Source organism: Ursus arctos, unplaced genomic scaffold (assembly GCF_023065955.2).
Source record: "Ursus arctos isolate Adak ecotype North America unplaced genomic scaffold, UrsArc2.0 scaffold_3, whole genome shotgun sequence".
Taxonomy (NCBI): Eukaryota; Metazoa; Chordata; class Mammalia; order Carnivora; family Ursidae; genus Ursus; species Ursus arctos.
In genome coordinates this window covers 91,537,597-91,559,434 of record NW_026622985.1, presented here as the reverse complement: position 1 = coordinate 91,559,434, position 21,838 = coordinate 91,537,597, and the positions used below count along the sequence as shown (strand labels likewise).

At 40.7% G+C, this 21,838-nt stretch overlaps 1 protein-coding gene across 1 annotated transcript; it reads right to left on the bottom strand.

The window, feature by feature from the left end:
• Positions 1 to 14,191: 14,191 nt before the first annotated feature.
• Positions 14,192 to 15,265, bottom strand: LOC113266695 (olfactory receptor 2A25). The gene has a single exon (XM_026514444.3). It carries the CDS (start codon positions 15,185 to 15,187, stop codon positions 14,192 to 14,194), a length of 996 nt encoding a protein of 331 aa, XP_026370229.2. The 5' UTR covers positions 15,188 to 15,265.
• Positions 15,266 to 21,838: the final 6,573 nt, after the last annotated feature.

Below are 21,838 nucleotides of genomic sequence, written 5' to 3'. Positions count from 1 at the left end.
ACATAATACACAAAATAAATTCCAGGTGGGTTTTAGGTCTAAATATGAAAGGTGAAAACAAACCTGTCAGAATGCAAATGAGAGGATCTTTAAAGTAGCAAGTATTTCTTACACAGAACCCAAGCAAAGAGAAGATCATCTCGTTATGTCATACTACACACGCTGACCTGGATTCTCCTGTTTTTCTTTTTGCATTTTTTAAATTTAAGAATAACACATTTTCACTTTCGTTACTTTGTTTAAAAAAAAAAACAACCACTTCTCAAAAGCGACTTCAGAAGTAAAGAGAGCACTTAAATTTTTTAAATTTTATACTGCAAATGTTTTCAGTGAATATGGTGCCAGATCCAGAACAGAAGTGAAACAGAGAAGCTCCGCAGTAGTGGTTCTTACCATCTTTCCACCAGCTGTACGTTCATCCTAACTTTAAAAGAAACTAGTGATCCCATTATTCCATTCTGGGATCAGAGGGTTCCCCTAGAATGAGGCCACCATCCCTGAAGGGCGAGCTTGGAACACCAAGTAAGAAAAAGCTAATCAGGAACCTCTACCAGCTTCACTGATAAACAAAAAACAGTAATGGAATTGTATCAGATAGCTATAGGATTTCTCCCTGCCACAGATGAAGACCACCCTCCTGGGCTCCATAAAAGGAGCCCCCGTGTTCTCCCTTCCCTGGTTGGAAGATATTTCCAAGATGTCGTAGAAGCAGATCGTGCAGCAGGGGAAGAAATGACAGTCAAGGAAAATCGTGTAAGACTTTGGCTTCATCTTCTTCAATCGTAAAAAGAGGCAAATGGATTAGATGGCTCTTATGCCCCTTTCAGTTTGATACCATGAGTCACAGGCATCTAATCCCACCGGCCTCTTCCCAGAGGTGTGACTGAGGAGGGCTTGTGACACCGTAGTCGTCAGTAATACCGGTGTGACTGAGACCCCCAGCACGGTGGGAGAAAGAGGTCTTCACAAAAGTGGCTTTTTCTTCTTTTTAAACCTGATAATTTCTGCCATCCTTCTGTCTTCCTCTTGTTATTCATGAACCCATTTATCTATAATGATTTGTACAAACGGGGGTGCTATTTCCGGTATATCCCTTAGACTCGGCTTGAATGTACAGGAAAACTCACAGAGATGGGCAAATGAGTCACCTACTCCCTAAAGCAGGTTTGGTGGATGACGTGTCCCAGATATCCTTTCTACCTTCACCAAGAGGACAGCACTCAGGGGTGCTCAGGTGTCGTCCAGATGCTCCGAGGGCTTTATACTCCCATCACCTAAAACCAGCTCATTCCCCGGAGGCATACCTGTGGCATCCAGGGAACACATTACAAAGTGTCTTCCCACCATTCCGCGTCTCCCTACAGAGTAGTGTAAACCTGTGCAGAGTTCTCCAACTCTGTGATCGTGTGTGTGTGTGTGTGTGTGTGTGCAGCTTATGCAGAAAAGTGAGAACTCGGAAGAATGGCCCGGGTGCTCCTAGTCAGGACGATGTTGGCATGAAACTGTAGCAGATCCAAGTCATACTTGATGGCTTGTGTCACATGGTATAAGCCTCAAGTATTCGGACTTCTTATGTACTTGATCCTCAAGGTGTGCCCTCTTGGAACGGTTTAAATGTTATGATGTAAGTGTGCCCCCGAAGGGGCTTGTTAAGGCAGCACTTCAAAGGACTATATCCTCTCTAGGAAGTGAACAATCTCCGTCTGCTGCAAAGCATTATTGGAAAGTGAATTATCAAAAATTTCCATTGCAAATACTTATTTTTACATGGAAACTCAGAGACTGAACCCTATTCCCTCAGTGTTTTCCTGTCTTCCTTTGGTTACAAGCCACCCCCTAAATACTTGTTCATTTTGTTAACATTCTTTTTCCATTCTACACTTAGGCAATTTTAATACCTCTGTTCTAAGCCTGTAGGTGTTAGACTGAATTTAAATGGTGGATGGCTTTGCTGGCCTCCATATAGCTGGAGAAAAACACATAACCCTGATGACTCAGCCTGTCTTAAGTTCATGACTGTTCGCATGAGTTTGGTCCTCGATGCCACCAGAACTCACCCTGTTTCCCTAGTCTTCTCTTTAAGATGATTTGCCCCATATTTTCTCTCTTTAAACCTCTCAGGCGTCCTCCCACCCACAGTCCCAGCTACTGACTCAGAGTCACTGGGAACACAGAAGCTACCAGATGATAATTCACAATCTTAACTAGAACATTGACCAGGATCCTGGATCTGCATTCATTCCCAACTCCTCTGCTGTTCCTGGGAAGTTCCTGGTTTTGACCGTCATGAAGGACAGCCTGCCACTTACGCTGTGAATCCCATCCCTCCTGCCTACTCGAGAACTTCTCTCCAGCAATTTGTCTCAAATGTCTTTGCTCCTTTTCCCTTGAACACATCCAGTCAGCTTGTGAAACTCCTTTTCTCAAAGACACCAATTATCTTGACTCTGCTAAACCCAATGACCAGTTCTCTGTCCTTATCCGACTTGACCTGCCAACACCATTTAACCCAGTCAACGGTGCTCTCTGAAATACTCCTTTCCCTCGACTCTCATAGTGTTCTCCTCCCACTGTGTTCCCTCTACCTTCCTGGCTGCTCCTTCTCTGTCTTGGTGGGTTTCTCCTCATTTCTCCTATCTATGAACATTGGCATTTTTCAATGTTTATTCTTTGTATCTACTTTCTGTCTACTTTCTTTTTTTTAATTTTAATGTTTTTTATTATATTATGTCACCATACAGTACATCCGTGGTTTCTGATGTAAAGTTCAATGATTCATTAGTTGCGTATAACACCCAGTGCACCATGCAATACGTGCCCTCCTTACTACCCATCACCAGTCTATCCCACTCCCCCGCCCCCCTCCCCCCTGAAGTCCTCAGTTTGTTACTCAGAGTCCATAGTCTCTCAAGCTTCATTTCTCCTTCTGATTACCCCCCCTTTCTTTATCCCTTTCTTCCCCTACCGATCTTCCTAGTTCTTATGTTCCATAGGTGAGAGAAACCATATGATAACTGTCTTTCTCTGCTTGACTTATTTCACTTAGCATTATCTCCTCCAGTGCCATCCATGTTGCAGCAAATGTTGAGAACTCGTTCTTTCTGATAGCTGAGTAATATTCCATTGTATATATGGACCACAACTTCTTAATCCAGTCATCTGTTGAAGGGCATCTCGGTTCCTTCCACGATTTAGCTATTGTGGACAGTTCTGTCTACTTTCTATGGGACCTCATCAGTCCCAAGGATTTCACTGCATTTTACATGCTGTTAACACTTAAATTAGCATGTCCTGCCAGGCCTCTTCCCAAATGCAGTGATCCAGACTGAAAGTTAGCCTAGTGCACATCAGTGTGAATCAGCAGTGCCCACTGACCTCCTATCTCAAGAGAGTATGCTAAGTGAAATAAGTCAAGCAGAGAAAGAATTATCATATGGTTTCACTCATTTGTGGAACATAAGGGATAGCAGGGAGATTGGTAGGAGAAGGAAGGGAAAAATGAAGGGGGGGTAAACAGAGGGGGAAATGAACCACGAGAGACTATGGACTCTGGGAAACAAACTGAGGGTTTTAGAGGGGAGGGGGGTGGGGGGATGGGCTAGCCTGGTGAAAGGTATTAAGGAGGGCACGTATTGCACGGAGCACTGGGTGTTATACGCAAACAATGAATCACAGAACACTACATCAAAAACTAATGATGTACTGTATAGTGACTAACATAATTAAAAAAAAAAAAAGAGAGAGTAAATCCAACATCTGTAAAGCCACTAAAAATCCCCAAGTATAAGCCTTCCTCTCTTGCCTTCCCTCTGTTGTTGTTGAGAGAGTGCCTGCTTTATGTAGAGACTGACCCATTGTATAAATTTAGAAACCCGCTTCTATACCCCATGCCTTCTGTTCTCGCTCCCCTTCTTCTAACTGTCTTTGGTCATTGCTTTTACATAACTTTATGTAAATTTTTGTATGCTAATTAAACATTCAAAGTGTTAATTGTATTCTCTGATGTTGATAAAATTTAGTCTTAATTCCACAATTTGGTTGAGAGTGTAAGAGCACAGGTTCTAAGGTCTACCTAGACTCTAAGCCCAACATCAACATTTTTTTAAAGATTTATTTATTTATTCTAGAGAGGGAGTGAGCACGTGTGGGGAGGGGCAGAGGGAGCAGGAGAGAAGCAGACTCCCCACTGAGCACCAGAGCCCTGAGGCAGGGCTCAGTGGAGGGCTTGACACGTGGGGCTCCACGTAGGGCTCCAGGCAGGGCTCAATCCCAGGACCCTGAGATCATGACCTAGCCAAATCAAGAGCCTACTGCTTAACCCACTGTGCCACCCAGGTGCCCCCAACCCCAACATCAACATTCGTACACTAACTGCTATTTGTTTTCCGTATATCTTATGATGGTTTGTTTCTCTGTTCATTCCTTCATTACTGGCCCCTTTTTGTTAAATATTTTGTAGTGCACTATTTAATTCTCTTGTCATTTCTTTATTCACACACACACACACACACACACACACACATATATTTGAGTTACTTTCTTAGTGGCTACCCCTGGGGATTATGATTAGCATTCTAATTTTTAATAATATGGTTACGTTAGTATCAACTTAATTGCAATAGTTTACCAATTCTTTGCTCTTTTATTGCTTCAATCTATTCTCCCCCTCCAGAGGCTGCAGAGATGCTGGTTTCCGTGACAATTGTGGGGCTATTGGTTTTCAAGGATACTGCAAAGCTGGGGAGTTGGTGATGGACACACAGCAAGTTGAACCACCCCAAAGCTCGTGGTTCTTAACAAGGTCAGCAGTTTTCCTTGCGTGCATACTCCCCAGATTGTTGCCATTTTCCCCCCTGAGTTCTGAAAGAGTTGATTTCTACAAATTTGTCAGTGTACTTTTTTCTTTATGGAGCAGAGGATTTTTGGAGATCCTTACATTATTTCTATTGACCAGTGCCTATATTTTTTTTGAAGAAAACGAATATTTCCTGTCTCCACAGATAGTGTACAGCTACTCTTCACATCATATAAGCTTAGATAAATGTAAAGAAACTTTTCTAGCCATTAATATCTCTAACTTTTGTCTGTTTAGAAGCCTTATAACTAGTTTCTGATGACTTCTCCAAACTTTATTGCACTTGGTGTTTAAAACACCAAGTTAGGGGCGCCTGGGTGGCTCAGTCATTAAGCGTCTGCCTTCAGCTCAGGGCGTGATCTCAGGGTTCTGGGATCGAGCCCCACAACGGGCTCCATGCTCTGCTGGGAGCCTGCTTCTTCCTCTCCCACTCCCCCTGTTTGTGTTCCCTTTCTCGGTAGCTGTCTCTCTCTCTGTCAAATAGATAAATAAAATCTTAAAAAAAATAAAAATAAAACATGAAGTTAGAGAAGAGTTAGCATTGATGAGATTCCTTTTTTGCTCTTTTGAATTCAAACTGCTAATCATCAACCTGGTTTAGTGATTGAAGAATATCTATCTATCTATCTATCTATCTATCTATCTATCTATCTATCTCACATACATCCATACTGTCCATAATGGTATTTATTTTCATACGGCTTTAATTAATTTTTAAGGTAAATTTTGCTTACATGATTCTTTCAGAGGGTCTCAGAGAAATGCAATGCTTGGGAAATTTATAAATAATCTTGATGTGATCATTGTGCTTTCATAAAGTGAACATTAACCTGAAAATATCTCAGATATTAGTTTTGTGTAATGATACTAGAAATGTTATTTTTTTCCAAAAGACCTCAATAAAAGACTTTCACGATTAAGAAAAAAATTTTAGTTTCCAAACTTGAAATAAACTCTTTGCCACGGTGAAGAATTTTTCAGTAGCTGCTTATATGGTACCTTTGGTAACGGACTTGTACCTTTGGTAACTGACTGGTACCTAACAATGCTTGGCTCTCTGCTAATTTTCATTTGATTCTCTATCTCACCTCCCTACTGTTTGCTATGACTGCCATAACAAACTATCACGGTCTGGGATGCATAGACAGTGCTGAGGGTTAGTAGCCTGAGATTTCGGTGTGGACTGGGTTGGTTCCTTCCAAGGTCCCTCTTCTTGCCTTGGAGATGGCTATCTTCTCTTTGTGTTTTCACATGTTTATGTCTGTGCCCTAATCTCTTCTTATAAGGACACCAGCTATATTAGTTAGAACTACTCTAAATACCTCATGTTGATATAATTACCTCTATAAAACCCCATCTCCAAAAAGCCCCCCCTTTGAGGTATTACAGGACCATGATTTCAACATCTGAACTTTGAGTGACCACAATTCAGGTCAATCCAGCTAATTACTTGTTGTCAGACAATGAAGCCTTATCACATGGTATCCATGATTAACAACCACAGGTCAACCTCCTTAACATTTGCTTCTCAGCTACATGACTTGGTATTTCAGAATAATCATATCTTTTGGAATATGGTTCAGGATTATATTGCCCCAGGTCTTACCTACCTACCAATAGAGACTTCAGTATAAAAACAAAACTGTTAACTGGAGGGGTTTGCCATTTCGGTGAATTACATATAAATGCCCTTGCTAAGCCCTCTTCAAACTGGCAACATTATTTTCATGTTGCTTTAATCATTAATGAGATCAATTTTTCACAAAATTTTTATTTGATTATATTTAATGCTTTGTTGAGCAAGGTGAAGTTGCTAAGATAATTAGAAGTGAGTTCAGGCTTCAGATGAGGGTGTTCAGTAAGTACACCAGAAGTACAGGGTTGTGCTCCTTGAGAAAAAGAGATATACAAAGTGGGCTCACGTCCACAGAGGCTTTCTTCCAGAAGATAGTCCCAAACAGTGGCCATGAAAATAGAGTCCAGGCAGAAAGCTGCAGTCTTGCTGGGTGCAAGCAACAGAAATTGGAGTTATAGAAAAATAGGCGAACTGGGAATTGAGTTGGTGTGGGGATGTGGAAGAGGAAGGACCTATACGAGAGGAGCGAGGAGCGGGGAGTTTTCTTAGGCCTTTCTTAATCCTAACTACATGGATGCTGAAGCCTAACAGAGACCACTGGCTGAGGTGCCAAAAGATGAGGAGAGCTTAGAGGAACTGAAAGGAGCTGAACAGAAACTTCAGAAGTTGCAAAATGTTCAGGGGATTTTGGAGTTACAATCTAGCCAGGGTGGAGATCTCTTCATAAAGACCTTGGTGTAGGCACAGAAATGATGCCCGAGCAGTAGGGGTAACACTGAAAGTTGTTAGTTTTTGTTTTTGTTTTTTTTTAAGATTTTATTTATTTATTTATTCGACAGAGATAGAGACAGCCAGCGAGAGAGGGAACACAAGCAGGGGGAGTGGGAGAGGAAGAAGCAGGCTCATAGCGGAGGAGCCTGATGGGGGGCTCGATCCCATAACGCCGGGATCACGCCCTGAGCCGAAGGCAGACGCTTAACCGCTATGCCACCCAGGCGCCCCTGAAATTGGTTAGTTTTAACCAACTTAAAATGGAACTTCAAGAGAAACAAGCTGATCCTCAACAAATTTCACTGCTTACTCAAGGAAAAACAAAATATATCAATAATCTTTATAGGAGTATGACATAATTTACAGCTTCTAAAATGCATCATGTAACACATGAAAAAAGCAAGGAAAAGTTCTCAATAATCAAGAAGTAAAATAGTCAACAGTAGAGGTCCCAGATATAACAGATACTAAAGTTACAAATAAAAACTCAAATTACTATAATTTGTCAAAGAAAAGGGAAACGAAGATATAAAGAATAAAAAATGTAATATTTCAGTGATGTATTAGAATCTACAAAAAGAATCAAATATTCATTCTGAAACAGTAATATATAATATATTGAAAAATCACTGGATGAATTTAACAGATGATAGCCCCTGGCAGAGAGCAGGACCAAGATCTCGTATTAAGATTAACAGAAAACTATCAAATAGAAACATAAAAAGAAAAATAATGGAAAAATGAAGTTGAGTCTGAGAGATATAAAGGAGTGTGGTAAAAAAAAAAAATTCCAGCATATACTTGAGAGGAAAGAAAAATATAATGGGGAAAAAAGCAAATTTTGAAGGAATTATTTCTGAGTATTTCCAAATCATGGTGAAAGTGTGCTCCCATGAATGCAGAAATCTCAGCAAAACACAAGCAGGATAAATTGATGTAAAAGATACCTGGAAATACTACAGTAACATTTCTGAAAAACCAAAGTTAAAGTAAATATTCTTAATATTTAGAGAAAAATAATTAGACCCATTATGATCAGGGAGCATTCCTGCAGCTAGAAAAAGGTATTATCCTTAGGATTTCTTGCAGTGTAGACCTACTGGCAATAAAGATTCAAATTCATTTGTTTGCTTGTTGGTTTTATTTTCGTTTTTGTCTGGGAATGTGTTTATTTCATCTGAGTTTTGGAAGGGTACTCTCCTGTATGTAAACTTTGGATTGATAGCTGTTTTTCAGTGCTTTAAAGATATTCCCCCGCTGTCCTCTGACTTCTGTGGATTCAACTGAGAAGCTAGCTTCTCAGTTAGCTGCTTATTACTGTATTCCTGATGGTAATGGAGGAAGGGTCTAGTTTCATGAAGGCGTCTTTATTCTAATATCCTGCTTTACATAAGAGAAGGCTATATATCTCATGGGCCCATTGCAGTTAGTACAACCTGGAATCCTGAGGATTGAAAGTGACCTGAAAGCCGGGTGCTGCCTTACAATCTCACCACTCAGTTGGTGATTGTGCCTCATCTTCATCCACTGAGAATTTTATTTATGCTCTTGCAAGCCCAGCTGTGCACTTAAAAATTATGGTTTTTAAAATATTTTATCCAGTATTTTTAGGTGCTTAATCATAACATGATTTTCAAGATAGGTACTCTGCTATATTGCTTATTGTTTCTAGTCTAGAAATCCTAAAACTAGTCTATGTAGAAAGGAAGCCAAATAATTGCTATTTCTCTTTGCAAGTAAGTTACTCAGTGCAAACAGAACTATGCTATCATTACCAAAGGTGACTTTCAGCACCTACCTATAAAACATTGTTTCTCAACTAAATGTTATTCCTTACTCTCTTCCACATTTCCCATTCCAGTTTCCTGCTGAAGTGTTGTTTGATGGTACCCTCATCACCTCCCATTTCCAGTGTCATTTCTTCATCTATTTGCAAATTATTCAATGCATAACTAGATTCCTGTTTTCTTGTATTTTCCAATTATTCCAGTCCATAATTTTTATCTCTACATGATCAGATTATTTATAAACCTGCATTTACCTGTTTCATAGATTTTCTATTTTTAAAATTGTGCTTTTCAAAAAAATTTGTATTTCTTCATTATATAAACAATACAGATTCCTCAGTTGGATTTGAAAATTCAGATAAGCAAATAGAAGAAAAATCCTTTATTATCAACGTGCGTTTTCTATCAAAAATTGGATATTACTGGGGCACCTGGGTGGTTTAGTTGGTTAAGTGTTTGCCTTTGGCTCCGGTCATGATCCCAGGGTCCTAGGGCCAAGCCCTGCATTGCGCTCCTTGCTTCAGCGGGAAATCAGCTGCTCCCTCTCCCTCTGCCCCTCCCCCTGCTTGTGCTTGCTCTCTCTTAAATAAATAAATAAAATCTTTTTTTAAAAAATTGGGTATTATGCCTATGGCATTAGTAATCTTCCTTTCTTCATGTAATATGGATTATAAATACAAGTCAACAAATATACAATAAAACATGACTCTGATTTTTAAGAGGATATTCTTTAGTATGCATGTTCCATTTAAATATATATTTTACCTATATTCTAATATCAGAAATCTTGGATGTTTTCAATCACAGTTAAAGATACAGATGTAGTGAAGAGAAGGGCCATATGCACCCCAATGTTCATAGCAGCATTGTCCACAATAGCTAAATTGTGGAAGGAGCCGAGATGCCCTTCAACAGATGACTGGATTAAGAAGCTGTGGTCCATATATACAATGGAATATTACTCAGCTATCAGAAAGAATGAGTTCTCAACATTTGCTGCCACATGGACAGCACTGGAGGAGATAATGCTAAGTGAAATAAGTCAAGCAGAGAAAGACAGTTATCATATGGTTTCTCTCATCTATGGAACATAAGAACTAGGAAGATCGGTAGGAGAAGAAAGGGATAAAGAAGGGGGGGTAATCAGAAGGGGGAATGAAGCATGAGAGACTATGGACTCTGAGAAACAAACTGAGGGCCTCAGAGGGGAGGGGGGTGGGGGAATGGGATAGGCTGGTGATGGGTAGTAAGGAGGGCACGTATTGCATGGTGAACTGGGTGTTATACACAATTAATGAATCATCGAACTTTACATAAAAAAATAAAAATAAAAAATTTAAAAAATAAATAAGCAAATTTCATGCCACAAAAATAAAAAAAAAGAAGGTTATTAGATATGATGAGAACAAATCTGACTATTTCTCTACAATCCCCATTAGTATCTCTGTGGAGACCAACGTAGAGGCCAACTGCATAAAACATCACAACAGGGTGAGCAAGAACTGAGTGCTGGAGAACTCACATGGCTACATGGACAAGGCTGAAGCAGCTCTCCTGAGTCTGTGCTGCCTCCATATTTTCTGGAAGGAATTCAGATGATTCCACATGTCCCCAGATAGAGGTGACAAAGGCAAATGTTAGGAAAGCAAGGCTACAGCTTTCATAGGGAATGAACATGGTGCAGGTGACATAGCCTTGTCTCTGAGGGCTTCAGGGCGGTCTGACCAGACCAGAGGTCAAAATGAAACACACGGTCATATCTCAGACAAGCCCATAACAGCGTAAGGGCTAAGGTGTGGATGAGCCACTTTGGAAGTATAGTGGATGCTGACTAAATATAATAAGAAAACATACTTTCCATAGCCTCATACTCCAGGACCAAAGGCTTGACAGGACCTGGGATAGGTCCAGAGAGGCCAAATCTCAGCAGGTAATGGCCAGCCCTCATGAAGGACCTAAGAAATCTCAAGGAGAGACCGACATGTAGACCAGACCAGGATGAAATGACATGAAAAAGAGGCTCTTCAAACCAGGCAAGACAGGTTTCTATCTTTGATAGAAAAGTTTCAAGTTCATGTCATCCCATTCATATACACATATATAACTTCACTTCCCCACTCCCCAAATCTTTCATTGCTGCTAATTAAGAATATTAAGCTAATCACAAAAGAATAAATAAATTCTTTATTTTTGGTTCAGCTGTTTAGAAGAAAAAAATCAGACTTGTGACCCCTTAATATTTAAGTTTACTATTATCAGAATAATTCCAGTTTCCCTTATTAGATTGTAAACCCACCTAGGTAGAAATTGCATATATTTGGCTCATCCTTGTATTACCAATACCTAGCTCAGTGTGAGGCACATTGTAGGTCATGGGTAAATGATAATTACATAGGCAGCCGATCAGGAGTTTAAGCAAAGGCAGATCCAAGTGCAGAGCATTCATAAGCCAACATTTCCTTGAGTATGTAGCCAACCGAAATTATTGCATATGTCCTCCAAAAAGTTGTGCGTAAAAATATTCATGGAATACTTACTATAGCCAGAATTGCAGACAACTCAACTACTCACCAGAAATAGAATGGATAAATTGTTATATGTTTATGTAATATAATGCCATGAAACAGTTAATGAAATAGAGCCACGGGCAACAACCTGAGTGAATCTCACATCGTGCGTAAAAGAAGGCAAATAAAAATAATGCCCCCTTTGCGTGTAATATATGTGATTGTGTGTGCATCCACACATGCAGATGTAAATTTCATATATACGTGTGTATATATATATACGTATATATATATATGCCCCCACCACATGTACAATACATAAAATACTACAATTCTGAATTGTATTTATCTGTGTGCTTTTAAATTTTTTTATTTATTATTTTTGAGAGAGAGAGTGTGCACAAGCCCTCAAGGTTGGGAAGGGGCAGAGGGAGAGGGAGAGGGAGAACCCCAAGCAGGCTCCACACTCAGCACAAAGCCCAATGCGGGGCTTCATCCCATGACCTTGAGATCACGACCAAAGCCAAATCAAGAGTCAGATGCTTAACCAACTGAGCCACCTAGATACCCCTATCCATGTGTTTTTTAAATATTTATTATTTCTTTAGAGAACTGAGATTGCAAAAGAAAGACTATGAGTCATTTTGTATTTCCTAAGTTATTTGAGACCTTGAAATTTTCCATCATATAAAAGGCTACATTTTGCAAAATTCCTGCTCCTTTTCTAGTATAATAGAAGATCTCATTTTCCATGGTCTCATTTATAAGTCATAGTCCTTGTTCTTTAAAGATATGATGAATGTATGTAGTGGCTAATATTAATAATTACCATTTACTGAGCTCTTATTATGACTCATGGATTCTGCAAGCATTTTGCACAAAGTATTTCCTCTTACAAACCTATATGCTTAATATTAGTGAATTCATTTTATACACAACAAAATCTAAATTCCAAAGAATTTCAGTATATTGCAAACGTTTGCACATCTAGCAATTGGCAGAACTTTGTAAAAACCTAGCTTTATCTGAGCTCACAATCATGTGTTTTCAACCTTTATTTGATCATGGAGTAAGGCCTGTATAACAGATATTCTTACAAAAGGGTTGCTTTGTAAGACAGAAGTCCATATAGTTTCCTCTTTAAAACACTTTGCCAGGGGCGCCTGGGCGGCACAGCAGTTAAGCGTCTGCCTTCGGCTCAGGGCGTGATCCTGGCGTTATGGGATCGAGCCCCACATCAGGCTCCTCTGCCATGAGCCTGCTTCTTCCTCTCCCACTCCCCCTGCTTGTGTTCCCTCTCTCGCTGGCTGTCTCTATCTCTGTCGAATAAATAAATAAAATCTTTTAAAAAAATAAAAAATAAAAAATAAGAAAAAAATAAAACACTTTGCCAAAAAAACACCTTATTCTAAAAGTTTTATATTTGCCTTTTATACAGTTTAAGTATATGGCGGATTTGAGAAAAGAATTGAAAAACAAAAAAAAAGTATCCTTATATATCCTTTTCCACTCCTTCTTAACTATTTTCTCTCATTTCATAACTAAGTGCTGGAATTTTAGTTTGAGTAAGATGGTTATTAAACTCACCTCAAATCTCTTAATTTATTTTTTTTTAAAGATTTTATTTATTTATTCAACAGAGATAGAGACAGCCAGCGAGAGAGGGAACACAAGCAGGGGGAGTGGGAGAGGAAGAAGCAGGCTCATAGCAGAGGAGCCTGATGTGGGGCTTGATCCCATAACACCGGGATCACGCCCTGAGCCGAAGGCAGACGCTTAACTGCTGTGCCACCCAGGCGCCCCTCAAATCTCTTAATTTAAAATCAAATTATTCCTGATAATTTCTAGCTCAAGTATCATTCATCAACTAGTCATCACAAAAATGACAGTCTGTTGTCATTTGCTAGGAAGTTTTCTCCAAGTGTTGGTCATTTCCTATCGGAGACAAGTGACCCAACCAGTGAGAGAAAATAGAGAGTTCTTTCAAGAACTCTCAATGACTTCCATTCTGCTCTCTTCTCCTCCACAGATCACCACCTCCATTCCCCAAGTAGAGAAAACAAGCAACAGAGAGAGCTCCAATGTCCACATAGTTACTAGCCCGATCTCCTTTGGGGTTTTTGTTGTTCAGAGCGGCATCACAGATACAGTTTTCATTCTCCTTCCCTTGAAGTCATGGCTCATGCTCTTCCCCACTTAAGTTGATTATGCCTTAGAAAACATTGCTATTGCGGGAATTTAAACAGGAATTGTGTTTCAAATGTAGACCTATTTTTGAAGGAGATGACAGCTGCTGAATTTTAAATACTGAAATTATTACGTTCTCAATCTCTCCTATTCACTGTATCTTAAACATTCTCCCAATACCTTGCTTTATTTTATAAAATGTTGTCTACTAGTCCTGATTACGGAAAAATATACAAACTCATTTCCTTTTATTCAGAATATTTCACATAATTATATTAAAAGTGTGTCCACTGTGCCACTAGTGAGAAGTCCTTTTCATTTTCTTGTGCAGCACTGACTTTCAGTGCCAGAGGGAGGAAAGTAGAATGATCTTTCTTGGGAGAGTGTGCTAGGAAAATCTGAAGATGAAAAGGAGGCCCTAGAGCGTGTTCATGAATCCTGGTAAATATTGGATGAGATGATTTCTCAGGGCCCTTTAAACTCAGTTATTTTATTATGCTACAGGTTTTCATGAAGTTCTCTCTTTTTCAAGTATCCTCTTCAGAGCAGCTTTGACTTCTTTGTTCCTCAGACTATAGATCAGGGGGTTGAGCATGGGATTGAAAAGGCTGTGAAATAGGAGGAGATATTTCTTCTGCTCCTTGGGGTTCCCATACCTGGGCCCAACATACGTTATAATGGCTGTGCCGTAAAAGAGTCCCACCACACACAGATGGGATGAGCAGGTGGAGAAGGCCTTCTGGCGCCCCTCCCCTGACTGAATCTTTAGGATGGCACGTAGAATATGTATGTAAGATATCACAATTGAGGAGAATGGTCCCACCAGCACAGACACTGCCCCAGCCAAAACCATAATCTCATTAACGTGGGTATCTGCACAGGCAAGCTTGAGGACAGCTGTAATTTCACAGAAGAAGTGGTTAACTTTCTGTGGTCCACAGAAGGGCAATGGTATGAGTAGCACTAAGTGTACTAGGGCCAGGAGGACTCCTAAAATCCAGGAAGTCAGCGCCAGGGTGACGCAGACCCCCCAGCTCATGACGGCAGAATATCGGAGGGGGTGGCAGATGGCCACGTACCGATCATAGGACATCACCACCAGGAGAAGACATTCAGTATGAGCAAAAGTCAAGAAAAGAAAGGTCTGTGTCAAGCAGCCAGCAAAGGAGATGGGCTTATCTGGATTCAGGAGGTTCACCAGCATCTGGGGCACCGTGTTGCAGGCGTAGGCTATGTCGACGATGGCCAGGTGGGAGAGGAAGAAGTACATGGGGGTGTGCAGTCTGGAGTCCAGCGAGATGAGCCCCAGGATGAGCCCATTCTCCAGCAGGGTGAAGATAAAGAAGAGGGAGAAGAGCCCAAAAAGAAGCATCTGAATTCTTGGGCTGAGGGGAAATCCCAGGAGGATGAACTCTGTGACAGAGGTCTGATTTCCCCCCATTTCCCTGTGAAAGAGATAATGGAGCTCACCATGTCTGAATGCCTGAGGGAAGTGTTGAAACATGATGGGTCTGTGTGTGTCATCGTTTATTTCCTAAGAAAACATCTTTAATGAGATTTTTGTCCTGTTTATCACTAAGTGAAAACTATGATTCCAAATAACACAGAAGGAATTTTTTTTCACTGCAATAAGCTAAATCCTAGCATTCTATTACAGTCTTCAGTAAATCTTATGTCTATTGACCAACTTTCACAACAGTTCAAAATGTTAATAATACTTAAATTGCCTTCATAGGACTGGGTATTTCCCTCGGTTTGTAATGATTCTGTCAGAGGTTTGCCTATGTGTGTTCCCGGATTGCGGTAAACATATATCCATAGTGCTAATTTGTGCTGCTATCTCAAGTATCTACAACATAAGGATGGGAAGAAGGGAGAGGTGTCATGTCAATGATTCTTGCATCAGGTTTGCTCATGAATTTGTGCCTTCAATATATTAATTATTTGTTTGCCTTGCGATCATTACTGACAGCATAATCTCAAACGAAATAAGAGAATGGTAGGCTCTTTGCCACAATTTTGTCTAGATTTCAAATGGAGATCTTTGTCTTGTGACTTTTGTACCTACAGATGTTCTATTCTAACTGTGCTGTCTCACCATCAGGATGTTACCCTTGTCACCCCTCTTACACTCTATGTTATATTTAAATTCTGTATCTATCTACCCACCTACCTATCTATTTAGTTTTTCCCAAATATTTTGCCACACCCTACAGTAAGAAATATCTACTAGGGAGAGGGGAGTTAAGATGGCGGAGGAGTAGGGGACCCCTTTTTCAGACGGTCCCGAGTCAAGCTGGATAGGTACCGGACCAGCCTGAACATCCACGGAATCAGCCTGAGATGCAGGAAGATACATCTGGATCTCTACAAATGAACATCTCCAGTGCTGAGTATTGAAACCGCACACAGATATGGGAAGATAAACGGAAGGGGGAGGGAGCCGCCGCGTTGGGAAGCCGTAGCCACCTGCACCGGGGAGCTGGTGGACTTGTGGACCGGCACCCGCGAGAGAGCAGACTGAGACTGTGAGCCAGGGAACGCGCACCACCAGACTGAAATGGAGCTCCGGTGCACTCACTGGAACCAGACTGAGACCGGGAGCTCTGGGAGCGCACTGGGGCGGCTGGCGGCTGGCGGTGTTAGAAACACAAAGGACAGAGAAGCGCTGGCCCTGGAAGTGAGGGCTGGGATGCCGGGTGTGGAGCGCACATCCCGGGACGCTGCAGGGTTGAGCAGCACCAACAGAAACAGAGTTAAAGTGGCCAGAACATCAGTGGAGAACAGTCCGCGATCCCTCTGTTCTGAGACAGAGGCTGAGATTCGGCCACTGCTGCTCTGACTCTCAGAAGAGGCACAGCAAACCGCCAGGGAAAGCCGCCAGAGAACAAAAGCCCAGAAATACCAGCTCACAGGGTGCCCATCCCCATCCCCCCTCGCAGGGGACACGGAGACTCTACCCAAACAGGGTTGCCTGAGTATCGGCGCGGCAGACCCCTCCCCCAGAAGGCAGGCTGAAAAATCAAGAAGCCCACATCCCTAAGATCCCTATAAAACAAGTGCGCACTGCCTGGGTCCCGGTCAATAATTTGGGCTCTGGACAACCCTGCACCCTCTCCTCATCAGAATGACAAGAAGGAGAAATCCCCCCCAGCAAAGAAAAGACAATGAGTCTGTGGCCTCTGCCACAGAACTAATGGATATGGATATAACCAAATTATCAGAAATGGAATTCAGAGTAACAATGGTCAAGATGATGTGTAGACTTGAAAAAAGTATTAATGAAAATGTTAATGAGAATATAGAATCTCTAAGGGTGGAAATGAGAGCGAATCTGGCAGAAATTAAAAATTCTATGAGCCAAATGCAGTCAAAACCAGAGGCTCTCACGTCAAGGGTGAATGACGCAGAAGAACGTATCAGCTATTTGGAGGATGGGTTAGTAGAAGAAAAAGCTAAAATAGAATCTGGACTCAAAAAAATCCATGCTCAAGAATGTAGGTTACAGGAGATTACTGACTCAATGAAACGTTCCAATGTCAGAATCATTGGCGACCCGAGGGGGTGGAGAAAAACAGAGGTCTAGAAGAGATATTTGAACACATTGTAGCTGAAAACTTCCCTAACCTAGCAAGGGAAACAAACATTCGTGTCCAAGAGGCAGAGAGGACCCCTCCCAAGCTCAACCACGACAAACCTACTCGACATCACCTCATAGTGCATCCGCAAATATTAGATCCAAGGATACAGATTTGAAAGTGGCCAGGGCAAAGAAATTACTCACGTACCAAGGCAAAGATATCAGAATTACGTCAGACCTGTCTACACAGACCTGGAATGAGAGAAAGGGTGGGGGGGCATTTTTAAAGCTCTTTCAGAGAAAAACATGCATCCAAGGATCCTTTATCCATCAAGGCTGTCATTCAGAATGGATGGAGAAATAAAGAAGTTCCAGAATCGCCAGTCATTGACCAATTTCATAACCAAGAAACCAGCCCTAGAGGAGGTACTAAGGAGGGTTCTATAAAAGTAAAAAGGCCCCAAGAGTGATACAGAACAGAAAGTCACAATCTATGGAAACAAAGATTTTACTGGCAACATGGCATCATTAAAATCATACCTCCAATAATCAGTTTCAATGTAAATGGCCTATATATCCCCATAAACGCCACAGGGTTGCAGATTCGATAAAAAGACATGACCCATCCATTTGCTGACTACAAGAGACTCATTTTGAACATAAAGATACATCAGATTGAAAGTAAAGGGATGGAATACCATCTTTCACGCCAATGGACCTCAAAAGAAAGCTGGGGTAGCAATTCTCATATCAGATAGATTGGATTTTAAACTAAAGACTATAGTTAGAGACACAGAAGGGCACTATATTATTCTTAAAGGATGTATCCAACAAGTGGATATGACAATTATAAATATATATGCCCCCTGCAGGGGAGCAGCAAGATACACAAGCCAACTCTTAACCACAATAAACAGACATATAGATAAAAATACGCTAATAGTAGGGGACCTCAACACTCCACTATCAGCAATAGACAGATCACCTAAGCAAGAAATCAGCAAAGAAACAAGAGCTTTGAATGCCATCTCGATGAGTTGGACCTCATAGATATATATAGAACACTACACCCCAGAACCAAAGAATACTCATTCTATTCTAATGCCCATGGAATATTCTCAAGAATAGACCATGTTCTGGGACACAAAACAGGTCTCAACCGATACCAAAAGATTGAAATTATCCCCTGCATATTCTCAGACCACAACGCTCTGAAATAGGAACTCAACCACAAGGAAAAATTTGGAAGAAACTCAAACACTTGGAGACTAAGAACCATCCTGCTCCGGAATGATTCGATAAGCCAGGAAATCAAAAATCAATTTAAACAATTTATGGAGACCAAGGAGAATGAAAACACAACGGTCCAAAACCTATGGGATACTGCAAAGGCAGTCCTAAGGGGGAAATACATAGCCATTCAAGCCTCACTCAAAATATAGAAAAATCTAAAATGCAGTTTTTATATTCTCACCTCAAGAAGCTGGAACAGCAACAGAGGGACAGGCCTAATCCACACACGAGGAAGAAGTTGACCAAGATTAGAGCAGAAATCAATGAATTAGAAACCAGGAGTACAGTAGAGCAGATCAACAGAACTAGAAGCTGGTTCTTTGAGAGAATTAATAAAATTGACAGACCACTGGCAAGACTTATCCAAAAGAATAGAGAAAGGACCCAAATTAATAAAATTATGAATGAAAAAGGAGAGGTCACAACCAACACCAATGAAATTGGAAGGATTATTAGAAACTTTTATCAACAGCTTTATGCCAATAGATTAAGCAATCTGGAAGAGATGGAGGCCTTCCTGGAAACCTATAAACTACCAAGCCTGAGACAGGAAGAAATTGATTTTTTAAACAGACCAATTAATTATGAAGAGATTGAGTCAGTGATAAACAACCTTCCAAAAAACAAAACTCCAGGCCCGGATGGTTTTCCTGGGGAATTCTACCAAACATTCAAGGAAGAAATAATACCTATTCTCCTAAAGCTATTTCAAAAAATAGAAACATAAGGAAAGCTACCAAACTCATTCTATGAGGCCAATATTACCTAGATCCCCAAACCAGGCAAAGACCCCATCAAAAAAGAGAATTACAGACCGATTTCCCTAATGAATATGGACGCCAAAATCCTCAACAAGATCCCGGCTAACAAAATCCAATAGTACATTAAAAGGATTATCCATCATGACCAAGTGGGATTCATCGCTGGGATGCAAGGGTGGTTCAACATTCACAAATCTATCAGTGTCTTTGATTTTATCCAGAAGGACAAAGCCAAAAATCATATGATTCTCTCAATAGATGCAGAAAAAGCATTTGACAAAATACAGCATCCTTTCCTGATTAAAACCCTTCAGAGTGTAGGGATAGAGGGTACATTCCTCAATCTCATAAAAACCATCTATGAAAAGCCTACAGCAAATATCATTCTCAATGGGGAAAAGCTGGAAGCCTTTCCCTTAAGATCAGGAACTCGACAAGGATGCCCACTCTCGCCACTATTATTCAACATAGTACTAGAAGTCCTTGCAACAGCAATCAGACAACAAAAAGGGTTAAAACATATCCAAATCGGCAAAGAAGAAGTCAAACTGTCTCTCTTCGCAGATGACATGATACTCTATATGGAAAACCCAAAAGAATCCACCCCCAAACTATTAGAAGTTATAGAGCAATTCAGTAATGTGGCGGGATACAAAATCAATGCTCAGAAATCAGTTGCATTTCTATACACGAATAATGAGACTGAAGAAAGAGAAATTAGGGAATCCATCCCATTTACAATAGCACCAAAAACCATACGTTACTTTGGAATTAACTTAACCAGAGACGTAAAGGATCTACATTCTAGAAACTATAAATCACTCTTGAAAGACATTGAGGAAGACACAAAAAGATGGAAAAATATTCCATGCTCATGCATCGGAAGAATTAACATAGTTAAAATGTCCATGCTACCCAGAGCCATCCCGATCAAAATACCGATGACATTTTTCAAGGAACTGGAACAAATAGTCCTTAAATTTGTATGGAAACAGAAAAGGCCCCGAATCACCAAGGAACTGTTGAAAAGGAAAAACAAAGCTGGGGGCATCACAATGCCGGATTTCGAGCTGTACTACAAAGCTGTGATCACAAAGACAGCATGGTACTGGCACAAAAACAGACACATAGACCAATGGAACAGAATAGAGAACCCAGAAATGGACCCTCGGCTCTTTGGGCAACTAATCTTTGACAAAGCAGGAAAAAACATCCAGTGGAAAAAAGACAGTCTCTTCAATAAATGGTGCTGGGAAAATTGGACAGCTACATGCAAAAGAATGAAACTTGACCACTCTCTCACACCATACACAAAAATAAACTCCAAATGGATGAAAGACCTCGATGTGAGACAGGAATCCATCAAAATCCTAGAGGAGAACATAGGCAGCAACCTCTACGACATCGGCCAAAGCAAACTTTTTCATGACACATCTCCAAAGGCAAGAGAAACAAAAGATAAAATGAACTTGTGGGACTTCATCAAGATAAAAAGCTTCTGCACAGCCAAGGAAACAGTCAAAAAAACTAAGAGGCAGCCCACGGAATGGGAGAATATATTTGCAAATGATGCTACAGATAAAAGACTGATATCCAAGATCTACAAAGAACTTCTCAAACTCAATACGCGAGAAACAAATAAACAAATCATAAAATGGGCAGAAGATATGAACAGACACTTTTCCAATGATGACATACAAATGGCTAACAGACACATGAAAAAATGTTCAAAATCATTAGCAATCAGGGAAATTCAAATCAAAACCACACAAGGTACCACCTTACGCCAGTTAGAATGGCAAAAATAGACAAGGCAAGAAACAACAATTGTTGGAGAGGATATGGAGAAAGGGGAGCCCTCCTACATTGTTGGTGGGAATGCAAGTTGGTACAGCCACTCTGGAAAACAGTGTGGAGGTCCCTTCAAAATTTAAAAATTGAGCTACCCTATGACCCAGCCATTGCACTACTGGGTATTTACCCCAAAGATACAGACGTAGTGAAGAGAAGGGCCATATGCACCCCAATGTTCATAGCAGCATTGTCCACAATAGCTAAATCGTGGAAGGAGCCGAGATGCCCTTCAACAGATGACTGGATTAAGAAGTTGTGGTCCATATATACAATGGAATATTACTCAGCTATCAGAAAGAACGAGTTCTCAACATTTGCAGCAACATGGACGGCACTGGAGGAGATAATGCTAAGTGAAATAAGTCAAGCAGAGAAAGACAATTATCATATGATTTCTCTCATCTATGGAACATAAGAACTAGGAAGATCGGTAGGAGAAGAAAGGGATAAAGAAAGGGGGGTAATCAGAAGGGGGAATGAAGCATGAGAGACTATGGACTATGAGAAACGAACTGAGGGCTTCAGAGGGGAGGGGGATGGGGGAATGGGATAGGCTGGTGATGGGTAGTAAGGAGGGCACGTATTGCATGGTGCACCGGGTGTTATACGCAACTAATGAATTGTTGAACTTTACATCAGAAACCAGGGATGTACTGTATGGTGACTA